At 39.4% G+C, this 19,210-nt stretch overlaps 3 protein-coding genes across 3 annotated transcripts; 1 reads left to right on the top strand and 2 right to left on the bottom strand.

The window, feature by feature from the left end:
* On the bottom strand, positions 1-3,415 carry neil1 (nei-like DNA glycosylase 1). The gene is made up of 10 exons (XM_069708630.1): positions 3,163-3,415; positions 2,368-2,840; positions 2,164-2,283; positions 1,344-1,452; positions 1,162-1,255; positions 910-1,031; positions 655-682; positions 507-577; positions 216-429; positions 1-114 (listed from the first exon to the last, which is right to left on the bottom strand). The coding sequence occupies exons 2-10, from the start codon at positions 2,820-2,822 to the stop codon at positions 80-82; spliced, it is 1,248 nt and encodes a 415-aa protein (XP_069564731.1). The 5' UTR covers positions 2,823-2,840; positions 3,163-3,415; the 3' UTR covers positions 1-79.
* A 240-nt stretch (positions 3,416-3,655) lies between these two features.
* commd4 (COMM domain containing 4) lies at positions 3,656-6,850 on the bottom strand. Its single transcript, XM_069708631.1, has 8 exons — positions 6,833-6,850; positions 6,468-6,539; positions 6,290-6,355; positions 6,154-6,193; positions 5,124-5,243; positions 4,463-4,543; positions 4,140-4,316; positions 3,656-4,015 (listed from the first exon to the last, which is right to left on the bottom strand). Exons 1-8 carry the CDS (start codon positions 6,833-6,835, stop codon positions 3,975-3,977), a joined length of 600 nt encoding a protein of 199 aa, XP_069564732.1. The 5' UTR covers positions 6,836-6,850; the 3' UTR covers positions 3,656-3,974.
* A 1,574-nt stretch (positions 6,851-8,424) lies between these two features.
* Positions 8,425-17,881, top strand: sema7a (semaphorin 7A (JohnMiltonHagen blood group)). Its single transcript, XM_069708628.1, has 14 exons — positions 8,425-8,933; positions 9,196-9,335; positions 10,103-10,144; positions 10,231-10,326; positions 10,590-10,692; positions 10,878-10,988; positions 11,283-11,425; positions 12,669-12,847; positions 13,136-13,244; positions 13,712-13,907; positions 15,103-15,215; positions 15,415-15,560; positions 15,719-15,777; positions 15,870-17,881. The coding sequence occupies exons 1-14, from the start codon at positions 8,813-8,815 to the stop codon at positions 16,295-16,297; spliced, it is 1,986 nt and encodes a 661-aa protein (XP_069564729.1). The 5' UTR covers positions 8,425-8,812; the 3' UTR covers positions 16,298-17,881.
* Positions 17,882-19,210: the final 1,329 nt, after the last annotated feature.

Here is a 19,210-nt window from a genome sequence, read left to right as displayed (position 1 = left end):
TTATGTGGAAATGAGTTTATTTAAACATATTTAATACTATAAAAATATAAAACGTTGCATAGTGATGCCTCCCACAGTTCTATCTGGTCACTCTCACACTTCGCCTCTGTGGACCTGCAACAAGGACAAATATGAGATAAAACATTTAGGGTTTATCAAGACTCCCCCAAGTTGACAACCTCTTGTTTTATTTTGAGAGAACACCACAAGGTCACCTGCAGTTGGCTCTGCACTACTGCTCTTCCTCCTGCGAGCATTTGATCTGGATTCCCGCTGCGGTAGGTTTACTCCCTGGGTCTTTTCAGTATTTCTTCTCTTTGATCCGGTTTCCTTCAGCCAAACATCCTTTTCTTTCTTTGCCGTTTCGGTCACTGCTTTCTGTTTGACCACCTTTTTCTTTGTTGTGCTTTCAGAGTGGCTTCTGGCCACCTGATGAAAGGAAACCGGAGTTAGCAGTTACAGCTGCAGAGTTAACTGTTGGTCCAGCTAGAAGTGATGATTTTCACCTTTTTCTTGTCTGTGTAATCATGGTCATCTTCTTTCCTTGCTCTCTTTTTTGCTTTGGGCGACTTTGAATCTTCAAAGAGAAAATAATAGCAGTTAAGTCAGATTCTCGGCTTTCCAGCTGCAGTTTGATGCAGAGGTATTACTAACCTTTTGGTGCCATGGGGCCGGGATCACCCTGAAATTGGAACAGTGAATATTAGTATCAATGACATTACATTACATTTCATTTAGCTGACGCTTTTATCCAAAGCGACTTACAATAAGTGCATTTCAACCATGAGGGTACAAAACCCAGAACAACAGGAATCAAGAAAATATAATTTCTTCAAGAAAGCCAGTATATCAGTGACATCTAAAGTCCCCTACCAGAGATTTAGAATCTAGTATTTTCCTTTGACTCACTCTGAACCACATAGTTCTGCCATTGTGGTCCCGGATAGATTTCATTCCATCCACGTAGTAACACTGCAGCCATGCCTCAAAGTTAGAGTAGTCTGCCTTCTCAGGGTCGTATCCTTTTCCACCTAAGCCACAAAATGTGTCATCAAACGAAATCCACATAAATACATTATGTCTGGATAAGATTGTTTTTTTTTTTTTTTTTTTATCAAAATGAAAGAATGAGTTTCAGAGTGGACCAGACAGTAAACACACCCATGCTCACCACCTCCAGAGGTACAGTGTGACAAAGTCTGAGCAGGTCACCCGTCTCCTGTTTGACGCCTTTCTTCTTAGTTCTCTCTGCGGTCTTTTGGAAAGAATCAAAAAAAATTGAAACTTCAAATGGATTGTGTAGCTGTCCTGAAAGATGTGTGTTTCTCTCTGGCCTCTTTCACCTTTGTGTCTGTGATCCCCTTTTTCACATGCTTCTTGTTTTCACATGAATCTTCTGACTCAAGGCCTTCTAGTACGGCCCTGGCAGACACAAAGGGTGGGATGTTCAACCTAGAAAAAATTGTTACAGTTCTTAAGGCCCATTCTTATTTAATAAAAAGGCTCTTTTGTTTTCAAACTGCCTGCATCATTGTGTACTCCCACTGGAGTCATGAAAGTTATCCATTCATATCATAGCTGAAAAAAACCAACCTTGAAACTCATGAGACTTGGTTCTTGGTTTCCGTTGGTAATAATTTTCAGCGATATGAGAGAGGTCGACAGACTTTTTCTTAAAACTGGAACCTCACAAGAATATAACTTGAAAGAAATAAGAAAGGTTTATTTAGTGTTTCTCATCTGACCTTTATTCATGAGTACGAATGATAAACCAGACAGGAAGCATAGTTGCTGTTGCCCTGTAAATCAAAGACTATTTAGTATTGATTAGGGATGCATTGATCCAGTGTTTGAGTTTGATGCCTCAATTTAGGTTATCTGCCAATACGGAGTACCGATCCAAAGTGTAGTACCAAAGTGTTCTCTTTTCCCCAAATCTGACATCAACTATGTAGAACTCTTTGGGGTCGAGTTTATGAAAGCCGACATGAAGCCAAGGACTACTATGGCACTAAAAACAGCAGCCTGCTGTGACAAAGAAACTCTGGTTTAAACTGAAATAATTAGTTGGAAAGTTAATCATACCTGATCCACTTCATGAGTTCAGTGTGAGTATTTTCTTTGTACTGATCCGTATATGTCATATTTGTGTATGTTCATTACCTGAAAAGGATTTCGGCCCTCAGATAGTTCCCGATACCGTTGAAGTACTTTTGATTGAGCAGGACTTCACAGATGGGCCTATCAAAAGCTCGGTCCGACAGGTGGGACACAACGTTCTCCCTGCAAAACATTTTACTCATCAGTGTGGCAGTGACGGTTTGATTGAGCAAGTGACACAAAAGTGACGCTCTCAGCATCACCAACCTGAAGCTTCCGTACTCCAACATGATGCAGGGCCCTCTGCCAGGCTGCCACGTCCCATCGGGCTGCCAGCTGCCAAACCTGCGTGCGTCCACGTAGCTCAGCACTCTGCAGGGCTTTTCATTGGAATAAAATCGCAGATGGGCATGTTTGGGCAGCTCATCCTCTCCGGCGAAGCGGAAAAAGCCAGACATCCCAAAGCGAAAGACTACATCCATGGGTTGCTTCGATTGTACAGCCTTTACCCCCTGTTTGCAGTCATCACTCTTCATGGGTGTCAGTGTGAGCTTCACTTCCTTCCCTCTGGAAGTGGCTGTGATGCCATACGCCTCGCAGGTGAAGGGCACATCGGGACTCTTGCTGACCTCAGATTTTCTGACTGGTCCACTGAACACAACTCCAGCACACATTTTGTTCACATACAGGCTGGCCAAGTGGAGCTCTGGTCCCTCAGGCATTTTGTTCTAACAAATCAACTGCAGAGAATAAAGCAAAGATTGCGTCACAAAATATCACATCCAAGGCCTTGAACCTGGTGAATACAATTCAAAACTTTCACACGCAGAGTATTTTTGGAAATTCAGAATTTGAATACTTGATGTTCAGTTTTCTACAACCAACACCATTGCACTAAAGACAAGCAGTGCACATCCTACAACGTAAATCCCGTCGAGCTTCAGCGATTAAACATGCTGAGTGTATCTTAGAGAGAAACACGGATTGTGTTCGTTGCACAACCCATAACAAAGTATGCATCAATGAAGACACTACTCATTGAGTTGCGGGTGCATAACTTACCCAAACCAGAAAATAGACCTCTGCGTAAAATGCAAAAAACCCTTGAGAGTCTATTGTCTGCAGAGCTGCGACCAGAAATGTATGGACGAGTATTTCTTTGTGCTTCTACAACGTGCAGGTACAGCATAGACCGAGAGGCTTTCATAACATGTGTTAACGGTGTTATCAAACAAGTTGTGCAACCACCGCGCGCCGTACCTTCGTTTGAAAATGTCGCGAGATCTCCACATGGGTCATGCACCTTGTTTATACTTCAGTATTTCTCTTGTATTTCTGATGTGAGTGGATGTATTGTCATGTTCTCTAATAATCAATTTAAAAAATTAAAAAATTAAAAAACACTAAAAAGGTAATGAAGAAACAGAACATGGATGGACTAGCTACACAACAGGAAACCACCCAACCGATGCATGATGGGATATGAAGGCGTTGCAGAAACCGGAAGAGAAGATATATTTGACAATGTATTTATACATTATAGTTTATAAGCATATGAAAGTAGAACACAGCTTATTAACATAATTTAAATCAAAATGTGTAAAGTAATATAATTAAATTATTAAGTCATATAATTGCAATATTTTACAAAACAGTTCATTCAGTATTTTTACATTTAATATTCTCACAAGTTGGTTGTGGTAAAAAAAAAAAAAAAGATCTAAAAATCAGTCAATTCAAATATGCAATATGTCTTTCACTTAAGCTTTGTGACAGCCAAATTCAAACAAAAAATATGTACGGCACTTTTGGCAATTTATCAGCATCATTTGTATCCAGCTCCTGATCAGACGTTGAAGTCTGACCTCCAGTCTTCACTGTAGTGCGTTCATCATAGCCTGGGCTTGTTTGAGCTCTGTGTAAACACAGGGATAAAAAAATAAAAAAAATTAATACAACATAATTCTGGCTAATAGAATGGAGTTGCAAAGGGGAACAACCGAGAATATAATTGTGATTTGACAAGATGCGCAACTGACCAGAAAGCAAGACTCTGAACTTGTCAGCAGAGACAGAGACAACCGTTGTCTCTGCAGAGGCTGACTCTGCACCTTGTGTCTGCAGTTTAAGCTGAATCACGGGTTCATTCACTTCCCTCAGCTCGCTGGAGCTCAGAGTGTAGTCGACACGCCAGGACACTGAACTCAGTCGTCCCACTAAAATTCATGACAGAGCACAATTGATGGCACCACTCAGTCAGCGCTCAGTTACCAACCTCCCAGAAGAAAGCACAAGTCATCAATAATTGTTTTGTTCCGCTTTCTTCTTCTTTGAAATGTGAAAGATAGACAGAAATACTTACGTCTCAGGCTTGTCTCTCTTAGTTTGTCTTGCAGTGCAGAGTGCTTGTCTTCATATGATTTGCACAGCCCCGTAGTGTGCTCTAAAGAAATGAGTGTGTTTGATTTTAAGTGGACAAGCACTTTAAAGTGTCTTTGCATGCTATTAGCAGAAGTACAAAGCCCTTACAGTGAAGAAGCATTATCAGATCAATGAGAGAAATCATCAACAGACAAGTTTCAAATAAGCTCCAAAAATAACAAAACAGGCTGTGATTTGGTACCTGTGTGTGTTTGTTTTAAATGAGGCAATTGTTTGTGTCCAGACATGCAGTCATTCTTTGAAATATTAACTTTCCGAGCTCATATTTTGTTAATATTTTCATTTGAAAAAAAGTGCAATTCTTGCAAACATTTAACTGTATTCAGTTGCTCTTGCTTGGCCTGCATGATTCACATGTGTCTGTTCAACCAATCTCTGGTTTATAGAGCCATTGCTCTGAAATATTAAAAGCACGTTGGTCAGATTATGTTGTTCCAACTTTGCTCTTGTTCAAAGACTAGCCTGTCCTTGCTATTGGGACAATTTCAAGCATGAAAAGAGGTCTGCGCATGTGTAACTACAGATTATGCAACATAATATCATGTTTAGACCGAATTTAGGAAATGAGCACAAGGACAAACCTTTAGGCAGACCAAGCTGCTGCAGCTCACTAGACAGAGATTCACTGTCAACATCATGCTTTGCTGCACTGGAGAAAATGAAGCTGAGCACTGCCACACTAGCTTTGATGTCTCCGCTCTCTGTAGGATGAATAAATGACACAAAAGAAGGTTATCAAACTGAAAGATGAAAATACAAGTACAATATTGTTCGAGGCTCGTGTGTAAAGTAACTGAGACAGATTTAGAAGCATTACAGAAACACAGCTTAGTGCATTTATTTAAATGCTCTCCTTAGGAGCAGTTTTGAGCTACTTTGTGTTACATTTTATAAGAAAATATTCTGCAGGACTTTTTACTTTCTATATTAATATATATAATTATATCTCTCTATATATTGTTTTTGACAGTCATTTATCTGTAGATGTTGATTTTACACATACAACATGCGGCGAGCTTATAAAACATGAAGCAATGTTGTACATTTAACAGTTTTTGGTATGACATAGGTAGGTATACGTAGGTAACTTATGCACAGCAACCACAGGCATGGTTAAAAGCAGCTCCTGGGTGGAGGAGTCACTTCCAATTAGGGGAGCGACTTAATTAATGTAAAAGATTAGATGTACAACAAACCACAGTAATAAGTTAGTCTTTACTGATCATTTCAAGGAAAACTGTTACATTTGTGCTGACATTTTAAACTAGAACACTTATTTTGTTGCAATGTTACGTTAAATGAAATAACAAACTATTTCTGAGTATTTTGTCACATCACCATACCACAGAAATACCCTGAAATATCACGATATACACCAGAAGCTGTTTGGATCATGTGTGATCAGTCATATACAAATGAAGCATGAACTATAACAAGATATAGTCGTTTCCTTTTGGAGAGACAACGAAGTGGCAATAAATATATCAATACAAAAAGTGAAGGAAGGGGTAAACATGTCTGACTATGATCAGCTCGATATGAAGCCACTGCACTTGTCTGTGTCAAAGATTAAGATAACTCTCACTGAGCGCCGTCAGAAGAGACACTTACCAAACTTTGCATCCGCGGTGAGCTTTGCAACTTTGTCATACTAAAAGAACAAGGAGGGAAAGGACAGGATTGATCTCTGTGTGCATGAAGTGTGTAGCCTGTATATGATCAATATGTAGAAATAAGCTCAACTCACATCGATGCCCTCCCCGATCAAATCCTTCAGCACTTGAGCACAAAGGAGTTTCATCTTGACACTGGACTGTTACAATAGTGAGACAGAAGAAACACTCTTTATTATATATATAATATATATATGAATATATATACATTAATATTGCTTTTCTGATTAAATGTAGGACATTAGTACTCACAATCTTTGCTAAGGTGCTGATTTCAGCGAGGACCCAATCAGGGCAGTCCAAATCTCCACAGAAACGGAACCGCTGCAACAAACAAGACGTTGTTTAGTTCATATCTTGTAGAGTAACAGCGTGTTTACACCAACGAAAACCTCTCCTGCAACCCTGCAGCGCTGACATCAGCTGTCCATCATTAAAAGCCTACTAGCTTCGCCTGCTAGCTACGTGGGAGCAGCACTTTAACATCGAATCAGTCGAGATAAACTACCACTTAGTACGTTTGTAAATAATGCAACTAAAACTGTCCACGAATTTAACCGGAGTAAAAAATCCGTGAAATAGCATTAAATAACAACGTTAATGATGAGCATGTTTACCATTGCTGTCCGAAGAACGACACCAGGAAGACGCTACTCCTTCCTAGCATCTGATTGGCGGATAGAGGGCACGTGATTGCCCTGACGCAGCAGCAGACTGCTGATCACGTGTTCAGCCTCAGTCTGCTTCAGGCCATTTCTGAATCAATTTCATCAAAAGATTGAATTTATCGACTGGACCATTCAAGCGGATATTCAACAGAGATAAATGGACAGTTTGAAATAATCCCTGCCAGAGCTGTGAAGGGGAATTCAAAAGAAAAAAATATGGAAAATAAATATGCAGGGCTGCAGTGTTATGAGCCCTGGCTGAATTAAACAGCAAGGGGGCTCAGAACAAAGCTTTGATGTTATGTGGATAATGTGGCAGCTTTGTCATTCTGGTTGATACAAACGCTGTTGCCAGGTTGTTGTTGTTTTTTTTTTTTTTAACTTGTACTATGTTTCAATATAATGCAGTCCAAACACCACTACAAACTCCAACCTTATTACATTGAATTCATACCTCTTTGACCATGTCAAACAAAGCTCAACATTATTTTTGCAAAGCTATAGGATTTATTGCTGAGCTGCGATATTGGATTGCATTAGTTGCATTTAGTAAAAGAGGTAGAGATGAATTTGAATTTGAACTTGAACAAACAAACTTCCAACCTGACCGTAAGAATGGACCGCCATGACGGGTTGTGGATTCATGTTGCAGTGATGTAGGTGACTGAAATATTCCAGTGTATGCCAGTGTCATGTGGTGTGAAGTAGAGGAAGACCTGTTTTATGGTTAATGAATCAGAAACACAAGTGTCCTTTTTTGATAATGTCATACACTGAAGAAAAACTTGTTCAGTAAATTAAGGTTTGGGCAATTTCTCATGAGACAAATCTGGACAAAACAAGCTAGATTTACAATTGTGCACAAGTTATATGACAGAATTAACAACATGCAAAAATGTGGAAGGAATGTTTGGTTCATTCGAGGTTGGTTTTAGATCCTATGTACTGTATATAAGTCAGAAAACAGTCTGGTTTTTGAGTCTGGCTGCTACGAGCCTATTGTACAATACTCATCTACCATATGCAGCTTAGTTTGCATTTAGTACAATGAATTCACAATTTGAATTAACAATATAGTTTATAGTAGTAATATAGTTTTCATCAGGCATTTAAAAGGAGATCTCTCTTTTCTGTTCTGTTTTCCTGCTGCTTTTTCTTTAAGTTATTCCATCTGCCTCCTTTGAAACATAAAGGCTATAAAATCACTTTGGGAAATCTGGAGTTTAGTTCCCTTTTAAAAACTTGGATGCATTTCTAAATCTTCAAATTTTGAAATCCATTAGGCTATTTAGACATTCATCGATGCATTTTTTAAGATGTACAAACTGGTTGTCTTGTGTTGTTACAGAATTCCCCATTGAATACATTTTGGCCTATTTATTGATAGGTTAATACTTAGTTTATAATTATTTTTGTAAATTAACAAAAAAAAGTCGTGTCCATTTTATGGTTTAATACATGTACTTATGTTGTCATTTATAATTTCCTGTTTGTATTTTCCAATTGGATAAAATGAAATGCTTTAAAAAAAACAACAACAAAAAAAACCCAACAACTATTTGACACTTATGGTGCTGCATAGACTGTAGTTAGCCTTCCTCTCATTCGTGCAGAAGGACCGCACATTTGACCACGGAGGTTACGTAGCCATCCGTCTAAACTGTAGATTCGGATTTCGTTTCATCTACGATTTACACGATGACTCGATGTGTTTTTTTTTTCTAACTCGTCTGTTGATAACATTGCCAATAATCTTGTCGTAGCGGGTCACTGGATTTATTTCCTAATTAGCTGGTCGTGACTGCGCTATTACAGGAAGGAAGGAGGCAAGGGGGAGGAATTTACTCATGATGCATTTAATGGTATAACACCCCTACAACACCTCGACAACACTTCACTCTGTAATAACAGAGGCGGTCGCTGCGCAAAATGCCTGTTTTTGTTTTAATGTATATTTGGCTCACTGGGGATTTTCAGACCATCTTTGGTGTTAATCTGAAGGATACACCAACTCTTGGATCTAAAAATACACCCAGGCTTCTGAGTGAAGGTACGTTCTTGACATTTCTTAACCATGATAGCTTAGTTATAGTTAGTCTGCATTGTAAGGGTGATTCATATTTCAGTGTAGAAAATAATGTGCTGTAACCTTTCCAATCCGTAAACTCGTTAAGATATACTTTACTCAACTTTACTCTCCAAGGGAGACAGTAGGACTCAGTCTGATGATAGAGCACAATACAGTTGTTGACCTGGTTCAGTGTCCAGGTGTAAATATGATAATGTGACCTCTATTTTTCTTTTTGCTTCAGATATAATGAGTGGTGGACTTGAATACCAAGTCCACCAGAACCACAGTGTGTTTTTATATCAGGGGGACTCTGAAGAATTTTATGTTGGAGGCACGGACTTTGTCATCAAACTTGATGTAGATGACTACCACATTATTGAGGTGAGTGTATCTGGACTTGTAAAATATGGACTTTGATGGTTTTATTTGGTTTTATTTGACCAGCTACAGCAAATGCACTTCTGCCATATTTTATTAATGTAATCTCAGCTGGATTTCTGTGCGGTTGTTGAGGGTGACAGTGTAGTTTGTGATGCAGCTGGGGACATAATGAGATGCTACTGTAACAGATGGCTGTTGTTCAAGAAGGAGTCTGTCTGCCAGTGCCTACTGACAGACTCTGTATGGCCTTTTGAAAGACATCTATTATGTAGCTTCAAGATGTTGATTAACTGCAGGGGGTGAACACCTGTCACAGACAGTTCCAAAATAATCCAGAAAATTCAGTTAGACAGCTTTTGTAAACCCAATAATTCTTAATGATAAATAAGTTAATGATTGTTGGCCATAAGACAGACGTGCATCTTCATTCCACTAATGGATTAGTCTGTGGAAGGAGCAGCTCAAGCAACGGAAGCTGAATACATTATCTTGAGTGAAATGCTTTTAGCCTACGAAAATAAACCTGAAATAGAAATAATTATCTCTGTTCAGATTTTTCATTTTTATGTGTGGTCCAGCTATTTCAAACAGTGTGTAATTGCCAAGAACACATATTTGTTGGCAAAACTTCAGTTGCAACATTCCTAATTGGTTACTAAATGATACAGATTGTTTAAAATGTCCTTTTTATTTTTAATTTGTCCCAAATGTAAACTATTCAGAACTAAAAGCTTTGTTAACTTGTCTACTAATTGATGTCCATGCAGAAATATTGTCTGAAAACAACATGGCAGAAGCAGTGCCAAAAGGTTAGTGACTAAAGAATAAAATATATATATGTCATGAGAAATATAGTAATCAGTGGATTTGTCTAATAATGGCTTTTGTGTTTTAGGGCCCATGTGAAAATGTGATTACTGTCATTGAGAAGTTCCAGGACAGCCTATTTGTCTGTGGTACAAACAGACTCAAACCCCAGTGTTGGAAGCTTGTGAGTGCTTGCATACATCAGGGAATGTGTTACCATTAATGTCAAATCTGTGGGACGTACTGCAGTGTTTGTGATCATTTTACTGGCTACAGCAGAGCAAAGCTAATAAAAGCATGGAGCTCATGGGGTTCATATTAATCTGTAATTGAGCACCCTGCTTTATAATTTGATCAGGGTGTTGGGTGTCTGGCGTGGTTTTATTTTCCCGTCACAGCTGCCTTAAAGTAACATCGCATTATTTTGTCATCTCTGTGGTTCTGCAGTTTCCTTCGGTGAACAACCAGTCTCATGAAATAGTGGAGAGTTACGAGGGCACCGGTATCTCTCCGTTTGTCTACACACAGAACTCCTTGTCTCTCACAGTAGGTGTGTTAAATACAGCTTCCGGCACAACATCTTCACATGTGACTGAGAACATGCGTGCAGACTTACATAACTGCATCAAGTCACATGTAATAGCAGAGTTGGTGAGCTAGTTCTTTTTCACGAAACCCACTCAATAATGAAACATTTCTGCTCTTTTTAATGTGATATGTCCCTGCTATTTATAGAGGGAGATCTGTATGCAGCAGCCCCTTTGGATGCCGATGGAAGCTCATTACAGTTCAGAAGAAAAGCTGGCAGTCGAACTAATGTCTGGATGTATGACAACTGGGTCTCAGGTGAGTAAATGACTGCAGTGCAATTGTGATGATGACAATTACACTGTGAATCCATTAGTATTGTGATGTGCCAGAATAACAAATTGAATTTTAAGGAAAATTACAAACAAATGTGCTATTTGCATAATCTGCACAGAATTTTGTTTGTCCTAAAACTGTCCAACTCTCAACTCCTACTTTCCCCACCTCAGTGCAGTGCAATTATCTTTGCTTTGCTTTGCTGTGCCAAACATGTTCTTGTTGACTATAATTTAAACAGTGAGTCAATTTGATAAACACATCTTCCTTTTACAGAGCCTACATTTATCTCTGCGTCCTGGGTAGAGCGAAAGGATGACCCTGACAACGAGAAAATTTACATCTTCTTCCGTGAAAAAAACTCTGACCACAGCCCTGAGGCCGACCCTTGGATATCAAGGGTTGCCAGAGTTTGTAAGGTATGTTGTAAGGTTGCCTCACAATACTAATTTTAGCTTGTGAGTGGTCACTGCCAAAGGTATATGGTCGTTTCAGTCACTCGGTACAAACCAGGGATGAGCATCCAGTGTACTTAGAACATGCAGAGGTGGCACATTTGTGGTACAAACAGTCTGAGATGACCCTCACAGACTTGGACAGATTTATGAACACCCTGCAGACCATCGCAGACACATGAAAATAGAAACAATTAACTGATGTTATATTGCGAAATATAACAGTATGCCAGCTTCATCTCTCATCATCTTCATCAGCAGATAGTTTAACCAGATAATAGATGGCAAATATCCATCTATATATTTGATTTTTTATTTATCTCACCTCTATCTAACCAGATTTGTCCCAGTGAGATCAAAAGTTCTCTTTTACATTGGAGAACTGGCCAAGATTAGCAGCAACACAAAGTTTACTTTTGTATTAAATGCAGCAATTATTGTTTTGCATGATATTCTTGCAGAACATTACTCGTCAGTCTTTTCTACTTTGTATTAGAGTGAACAGAAACTGAATTGTGGGGCAGTTTAACACTAATGTTGTGTGAGAGTTTCTGCTCTTTCTCCGACAATATCCCCTCCTGAATTTGCTTGACAAAAGAGACAACATGCCACCATCTGTCAAGTCAATGCTGTTTGATGTTGACATTCTGTTTTGTTTCTCATAGAAACAATGGTTAAGGTCAGCCAATGTTTACAGTTTAATCACTAGAGAGTGACATATTGTTATGCTCACTTTGAAGGCTGCTGTCATGGATAATATAATAACCTCACTGGAAATTATTTATTAGTACAGTGATAGAACAAAAGGAGATGTACAAATGTTGGGCAGAGTGACATGGAAAGGCTTTATGAGTACAATGCCAGGCTATGACAAGCATACATATAATCAAAGTACTTTGAAGTATTGAATTAATGTAGTAATACAACCATCTGCTCCAGGGGGGGCCCACTCCCACCACCAAGACTTCATCTTCTTTAATGAACTAACCTGGCAGCTGGTATTGCGGTCAACCAGTATTTTCGACACCACTGTTTGACATCTGTGCAACCCAAGACTTCCCCTAAAGGCGGTTGGGTGTTTTGTTTGGGATATCATGGGATATCATGGTGTATGCAATGTCAGAAATATCAAATAACCCTCAGCAGATGAATTTCAACACACAAAAAAAGCATCTTCCTGATGTAGTTTGATGGTTTCATTTTGCAGGTAGATGAAGGTGGATCAAAAAGATTCTTCCAGAACATGTGGACATCTTTTCTCAAGGCTCGGCTTGTCTGTGGCTTTCCAGAGGAGTCACTGTATTTCAACCGTCTCCAGGACATCTATGTAATGCACGCTGAGAACTGGCATGACACCAGAGTGTATGCCCTTTTCACAAGCAGCTGGTGAGGCACTTTCTCTTCCTTTATTGTCAGAAACTAAGCAACAATGTGAATAACAGACTGACAGCAAAATTAGAGCAGTAGAGGTTTCATCATATTGACGTGTTGAAGTTCCAGAAACACTGGAGAAGAATATCACACCATGTGGACAGACACTAATGTATTTTCTATACAGCCAAAAGAGCTGCCCTTCTACCACTCTCGTGGATGAGGCATTAACTAATATTTTTTTTTTAAACTGCAGCTATTATGACATTTAGGCTCACCTCAGTTTTGTTATTTCTCCTCCAGGAACTCTACTGCAGTTTGCATCTACACAATAGAAATGATTGAAGAAATATTTGAGAATTCAACTTTCAAGGGCTATGACAAAGACATTCCCCAACCGAGGCCGGGAACGGTGAGGATTTGTTTTGTTGCTATGTTGCTTTGCAGAGATAGAGGACTTCCTCTAATGAATTTATTTTTGTATTTCTATTTGAGTTCACTCATATTTAGTACGGGCAGCGTGTTGTAAATCACGTGCCTGAGTACAATTTGAGATAAAAAAAAAACCAAAAAAACAGACATTTTACATAAATGGGTGGAAGCAGGGAAACTATGTGTCTGCATTACTACATCACAGTCATCGTTTCCATCTGTGTTTTTTATAAATTGTTGTTCACAGTTTCCGTGGAACAAATAGGGCCCATGAATGTATTGGCAGGCTTTCCTACCATTGTAGTAAACAATATCAGGACCACGGAAAACCACCTCCTGCCTTGTATCTTTCATGTAGCTTATCTGTCTATGGTAGCCTTCAGTTTTGTATGCTTAATCTGATTGTGCTGCAAACTTTACTTTTATATAAATGTCTCTACTTTTCAGTGTGTAAAAAATAGCAGGGGTCTGCCACGGGCCACTGTCAGCATGGTGAAGGATTACCCCGAAATGACTGCGTGGGTTCACTCCCTACATTATACAGCTCCATTTTATATAAGCAGTAACAACTATACCAAGATAGCTGTGGACCGAGTCCAGGCGGCAGACCAGCGCTTGTATAACATCCTGCTCCTGGCTACTGGTATGTCATGGTTGACAAGTAATGATACTGTTCAACACATAGACAGTCTTCACTACTTTATTTTGCTGTTGACTTGGCTCATATTCATGCACTGTCTCTAATCTCTGCTGGGAACAATAGGCTAAAAATACCTAACCTGCACTAGAAGGAAACAAAGACCTCTGTCCACTCTTCTCTGATGTGCAAATCTAAAACTGCAACTCCTTAACATGTCTAGATATATTTCCAAAACAACTAGGATGATGTTAAAATATACTTGTGCCTAGCTAAAGCCTCAAATACCAGCTGTTGTACTGGTTTTCTCCCATTAAATCTCTTGCTGTAGTAAGGTTGAGGAAGTACATGGAGGATTATTGGTCCTCCTGAATGTGGATTCTGATATGGAGTCATTGTATTTAATAAAATGGCATATATTTTGTCACTATTGAGCTTTACCACCCTCTATTGGATTTTAAGATTTATAGTATTTATTAGGCCAAAAGTCTTACCCTGCAATGTTAATGAAAGTGAAAAATAATTCACAGATGTCCCCCATGACTCAGACCCACTTGAAAATTTGACAAGATCTCATGTGTTTTACACTTCCACTAAGTTTCATGAAAACGACCAGTTTTCATGACAGTTTTTCTGTAAACCTGCTTGCAAACCAAGTGGCAACCCACTGTAAAATCACCCACTGAACTGCTGTTTGAAGCCTCCAGTTTGGCATTTTGGCCATCAACATCTTGGTTTTTTTGGATTCACAATTGTCAATATTTGGGAAAGCTGGGTGGATCTGAGTGAGAATGCAAGAACACCTATAGAGGCAATCTGACTACAACCCGAGCATGTCAATCAAACCAGACATGCCCCCAAACATACAGTACCTCTCTTTGAAACCTGATATTTGAATAATTATGGCATTGTTTTCAGAAGGCCCACCTGAACACTGATTGGAAGGAGGGAATTTAGATAATGACATCATATTGTGTTGTGGAAAACATTAATTGAATTTGTATTTAATCAGAGAAGTTGATTCTTTTTAAACTGGAATCTATAGAAGCCAAAATTCATGGTGGCCACCAATGGTATTGCAAGTTAAGGCACTTCTGCATTGACCTGGGTCTGCATCCATTTTCATATACAGTCTTTCTGACAAACAAACCGCTCCAAAAACCTAACCTAATAACAACATTTTAAACTGCTGTTCCAACAGATTCTGGGAAGATCCATAAAGTGTTAGAGGCCGGGTCAGAACCTTTAATCATCTCTCAAACACAACTCTCCAACAGTTCAGCCATACAAGCAATGAAGCTTGACTCGAAAAAGGTATAGTTAATTAAAAATGCCGCTTTAAACAGACACTTATTCTAGCATCGGCAGACAGACACATTTACCAAGTAGCTGGTGAACATAGTGGTGTGTTAAGTTAGGGCTACCCCTTAAATGCTGAATGTGTAAAGAGGCATCAAAATAATCTATTATTGCAGGTTTAAATCGAAATTAAGTTTTGGCTTTCTTTGCTCAGAAAAAGTTAGTTGTTGGTTTTTCGGACAAAATCACAACCTTCGACCTCCAGAGATGTCAGGAGTACAACACCTCCTGCGCAGATTGTGTTCTGGCCCGGGACCCGTACTGTGCCTGGACCACGTCTGGATGCACCCCGACTGTTACGTAAGTGTGAGCAGCATTCAAACCAAGACTCTTAAGGAGACTTTTAATGTAAAGCCTTTTCATATTGCAACATATCATAGTCAACAGTATTGAAATAGCTTATCTTTGCAGGTTTTTAAGATATTACTTAATGGAATATGTTTTGTTTTTGTTTACAGTGGAGGCATTCAAAATATCATGGATGGTGAAATAAGTGTGTGCTCCACAACAGAAAAAGGTAAGTATTCATGAGGTGGTCATGAATAATACATAACACATTACAACAAAAATGTTGGTCACATCTTTAGTTTGTCTTCACCTTTTTTTTAGAATCACAGCGAGTGAACCGGACCAAACGGGAGACAGTTTCACCATCACCATTGAATCTGAGGACAGTTCATTCAGTCCCACAGAATGTCCCTTTCTACCTGTCCTGTCCCATAGACTCCTACCACGCTGTGTACAGCTGGGAGCACAGCAGCCACATCAGCCCATGTCTACAAATGCTCTCTAACTGTCTGCACCTCATCCCCTCCATGGCACAAGAGAACTATGGTGACTATGAGTGTGTTTCCAAAGAGAAAGACTACATCAGAGTGGTGAAAAGGTATCAGCTTACAGAGCAAAGGATCCCAGAAGAAAAGATAGACAATCAGAGATACAATATCCCTTGCACAATGAATGATGCATCGGCTCTTTGTCACCAGATAGTGTGGATCGTAATACCGCAGGTAGCTGTGTGGAGGATTTTAAGATAGAGTGTGCTCAAACAACAATTTAAACTCTTCTTTCTCCTTGAATGGACTTCCTGCTGCTGACTGCTTTGTGTTAAAAATGGTAGCAGCAATAACCCCAGCTCCTTTGTCCTTCTCCCTGCTAATCAGTCCAGAACAGAAGCATTTCTTAAGGAAATCCACCACAATTTAAACAGGATACTGTTGTTTGTGCTTCTGGTAACACCGCTGTGTTTGGCAGAGTAATCAGGTTTCGACATGAACCCTTCATAGCCAAGTTTGTTTTCTAAAGAGAAGCATCGAAAATGAAAGAGTTGAGGTGATGGAGGGAGAACGCAGCAGAGCATAGCTTGAACGATCTGAGGAGCCGTGAGGACGCTGAATGGTTTTTGTTTGGATCAGCTGATGATAAGTCAGACTTGAGCATTCTGCATGAAGCACTGCAATTTTGAATAGCGTGAGCATTGTACTCGAGAAAGAAAGAAAATGAATGTGTAAGAAGTCATCTGAGGGGATTTCTTTTCATTTGTGTTTAGTCTGTTAAGGAATGAGAATCTCAAACAGGGCCTGTACTTGTTGAGGCAGGTTCAGAGCCCTTTAGTGCATTGTGGGCCAGGAAAATGTGATGCTGTCTCACTATATAACAAACGCTTCTCAAAGTTGGAGCATGAGCAATAGACATCTCAGCCTCAAATCATTCTCGGTTACATAATGTAACTGATTTGAGTTACTAGTCGAAGGTGATATTTTGGATTGTCACATACCGTATTTGTCACTGGAGTTCTGAATGAGCTACTTTTCTGGACAGTTGTATAAAGCAAGGCTGGATGATAAGAGTCACCACTTTTGCTACAAGTGACGAGGTAATATTTAATGCTAAAACGTGGTACTAAAGGTAAAGACAAGTCAGAGATATCATAAGATACATTAAGAAGGCAATAAAGTGCTAATACTAGCTAATATTTAGCAACTAAAAGCAGTCATTCCAGACCACATTAGTTCACAGCAGCAAAAATAACCTGAATGTACTGAAGCCGTGCCTTTTATTGCAAAATCTCTCTTTAAACAACATATTATTTTCAAGACGTTTAAAAACCACCAAGATAATATATTTATTATATAACTAGTATTTTGGTACATAATATGGTTCATACTAGAGATTTGTATACTGCAAGCAATTGGAGATAAAGTTTTAGCTGAATTTCAGGAGCAGGATCACACCTCAATCACTCCCCCACTTCCGGCCACACTCCTATAAATACCCACCCACTCTAAACCTTGGCCTTTTCACGTTTTCCACATCCCACCCTCCCTCTTGTTAAACCGTTTCACTTATTGTTATCATGTTTCATAGCCTTTATTCTTCCGTCCCACATGGAGATCTCAGGGGTCTGCAAGGCCCGGGAGCCGCAGTGGATCCTCGACTAAGCCTTCCCCAAACCGCGAAACTCTTCCCCTGGCTTAATCTCCCCCAATCAATGAAGGTTCGCCCTCGGCCAAGGCGGGGTCCTAGCCAGTGAATGTTGTCTCAAGAGTCTTATTTATCTTCCAGAATGATTTCTTGAAAATGATGCATAATGTAAATAAATGTATATGATAATAAATAAATGTGAATAGTAGTCATTTGTTAGTTACTAAAAAAGAATGGAGCTAAAACTCCAATGTTTCCGTGAGTCACAGTCCGACAGTACCTCTGTTCGACCCACTCTGACATGGTTTCAAGAAAGTCATTTATTAGGCCATGCCTCAATCGGACACAGCACTCAGTCAACTCTGTTCAGCCTGAAATAGACCGCACTGTAAGGACCTTCAGTCTAATCTGTCTCGTTCCGGGAACACTGTTAACATGACCAAGCGAGTACATCCTGTTTACAAACAAGAAAAAAAACACACATCTACAACTAAACTGTGTATCTCTCAGTAAATCACTACAGAACCATTCAGGTAGAAATCCTAGAGACTCGTCCAAGTTTCTTTCGAATTAACTAATAATGGTCTAAAAGTTTCAAGAGAATTGTTGTGTTTACATTTCCTTCATACTTTTTCTAATCTACACAGTACCACTGAATCTAATTTCCATTTTCAGACACTGAACACCACTTAACTCTGCTTTGCTTAACATCTCCGTTTTAGTTTTTTCATCACTGTAGTAATGATGGAACACTATCATCATGTCAGCCTCATGTTTGTGAGCAAACCCTGCTGTTGCTATGTTGGATTGGGTGGACAGATTAGGCACTCTCACTTTAGATTTTTGTTTTCTAGCAACACAACAATGACTTAAGATAGTACATTGCATATGATGTGGGATTTTCTTTCCAGCTACAGGATTTACTGGATACCACAGTTGTTTTGATTTGCAAGTCACAATACTTTTTTACAATGCACTCTTTAAGACTGTATGTGTGTCTCGTCTCATTGTCAGGTCACTTAAATGAAGATGATTAAGTCTCTGCCTTAAACCGGACTTTGACACAACAGCTGAGTGTCTCCTGTGGTTAAGTGTCAACATGGCCTGTAGATGGGTGGTGGCTGAGAGAGGTTTTAATTCGGGTGGAGATGTAAAATACTTTTCTATGTTTTTATGCTGTGATTTACTTTTTGTTTTAACGAGTCATTTCCTGTTCCACCCTGTGTTACTAAACCCGCGCCCCACCTCTGCTCAAGTTTTAGAATAAAAACAAAAATGTTTTAAACAGTCTTGTGTTTGGCTTCCATACTGTCTCTCTAAGCAACACTGATAGGATTTTCTTCAGGCCTACTTTAAGATGCACTTTAAGCATCCCATCTCTTCACTATGACACTGGATGGTGCCTCACTGCAGTCTAAATGTACAGATACAGTGTCTAGACAGTGTCCCGTCTAGTCTGTGCTGTGTTCTGATAGGAGTCAGCTCAACCTTGATTCCCTTGGACTTTGCAGCTTGAGGATTACTGT

Source organism: Brachyistius frenatus, unplaced genomic scaffold (assembly GCF_029030835.1).
Source record: "Brachyistius frenatus isolate BFR_SWC_R1_liver_20210118 unplaced genomic scaffold, ASM2903083v1 Contig_77, whole genome shotgun sequence".
Lineage (NCBI taxonomy): Eukaryota > Metazoa > Chordata > Actinopteri > Embiotocidae > Brachyistius > Brachyistius frenatus.
The sequence above is the reverse complement of the archived record's forward strand: the minus strand, read 5'-3'. Positions and strand labels throughout refer to the sequence as shown.

Bases quoted from the DNA above. Each gene is read 5' to 3' on its own strand.
- sema7a (XM_069708628.1), top strand. From the start codon at position 8,813: ATGCCTGTTTTTGTTTTAATGTATATTTGGCTCACTGGGGATTTTCAG. The intron at 10,693-10,877 runs GTGTGTTAAATA...TGCTATTTATAG, and splicing joins CTCCTTGTCTCTCACAGTAG to AGGGAGATCTGTATGCAGCA. The intron at 13,245-13,711 runs GTGAGGATTTGT...TCTACTTTTCAG, and splicing joins CCCAACCGAGGCCGGGAACG to TGTGTAAAAAATAGCAGGGG.
- commd4 (XM_069708631.1), bottom strand. The intron at 6,194-6,289 runs GTGAGTTGAGCT...TTGTTCTTTTAG, and splicing joins TGATCGGGGAGGGCATCGAT to TATGACAAAGTTGCAAAGCT. The intron at 4,317-4,462 runs GTAAGTATTTCT...CATGAATTTTAG, and splicing joins AAGAGAGACAAGCCTGAGAC to TGGGACGACTGAGTTCAGTG.
- neil1 (XM_069708630.1), bottom strand. From the start codon at position 2,822: ATGCCTGAGGGACCAGAGCTCCACTTGGCCAGCCTGTATGTGAACAAA. The intron at 1,453-2,163 runs GTAATGAACATA...AATTTTTTCTAG, and splicing joins AGGGCCGAAATCCTTTTCAG to GTTGAACATCCCACCCTTTG. The intron at 578-654 runs GTTAGTAATACC...TTCTCTTTGAAG, and splicing joins CGGCCCCATGGCACCAAAAG to ATTCAAAGTCGCCCAAAGCA.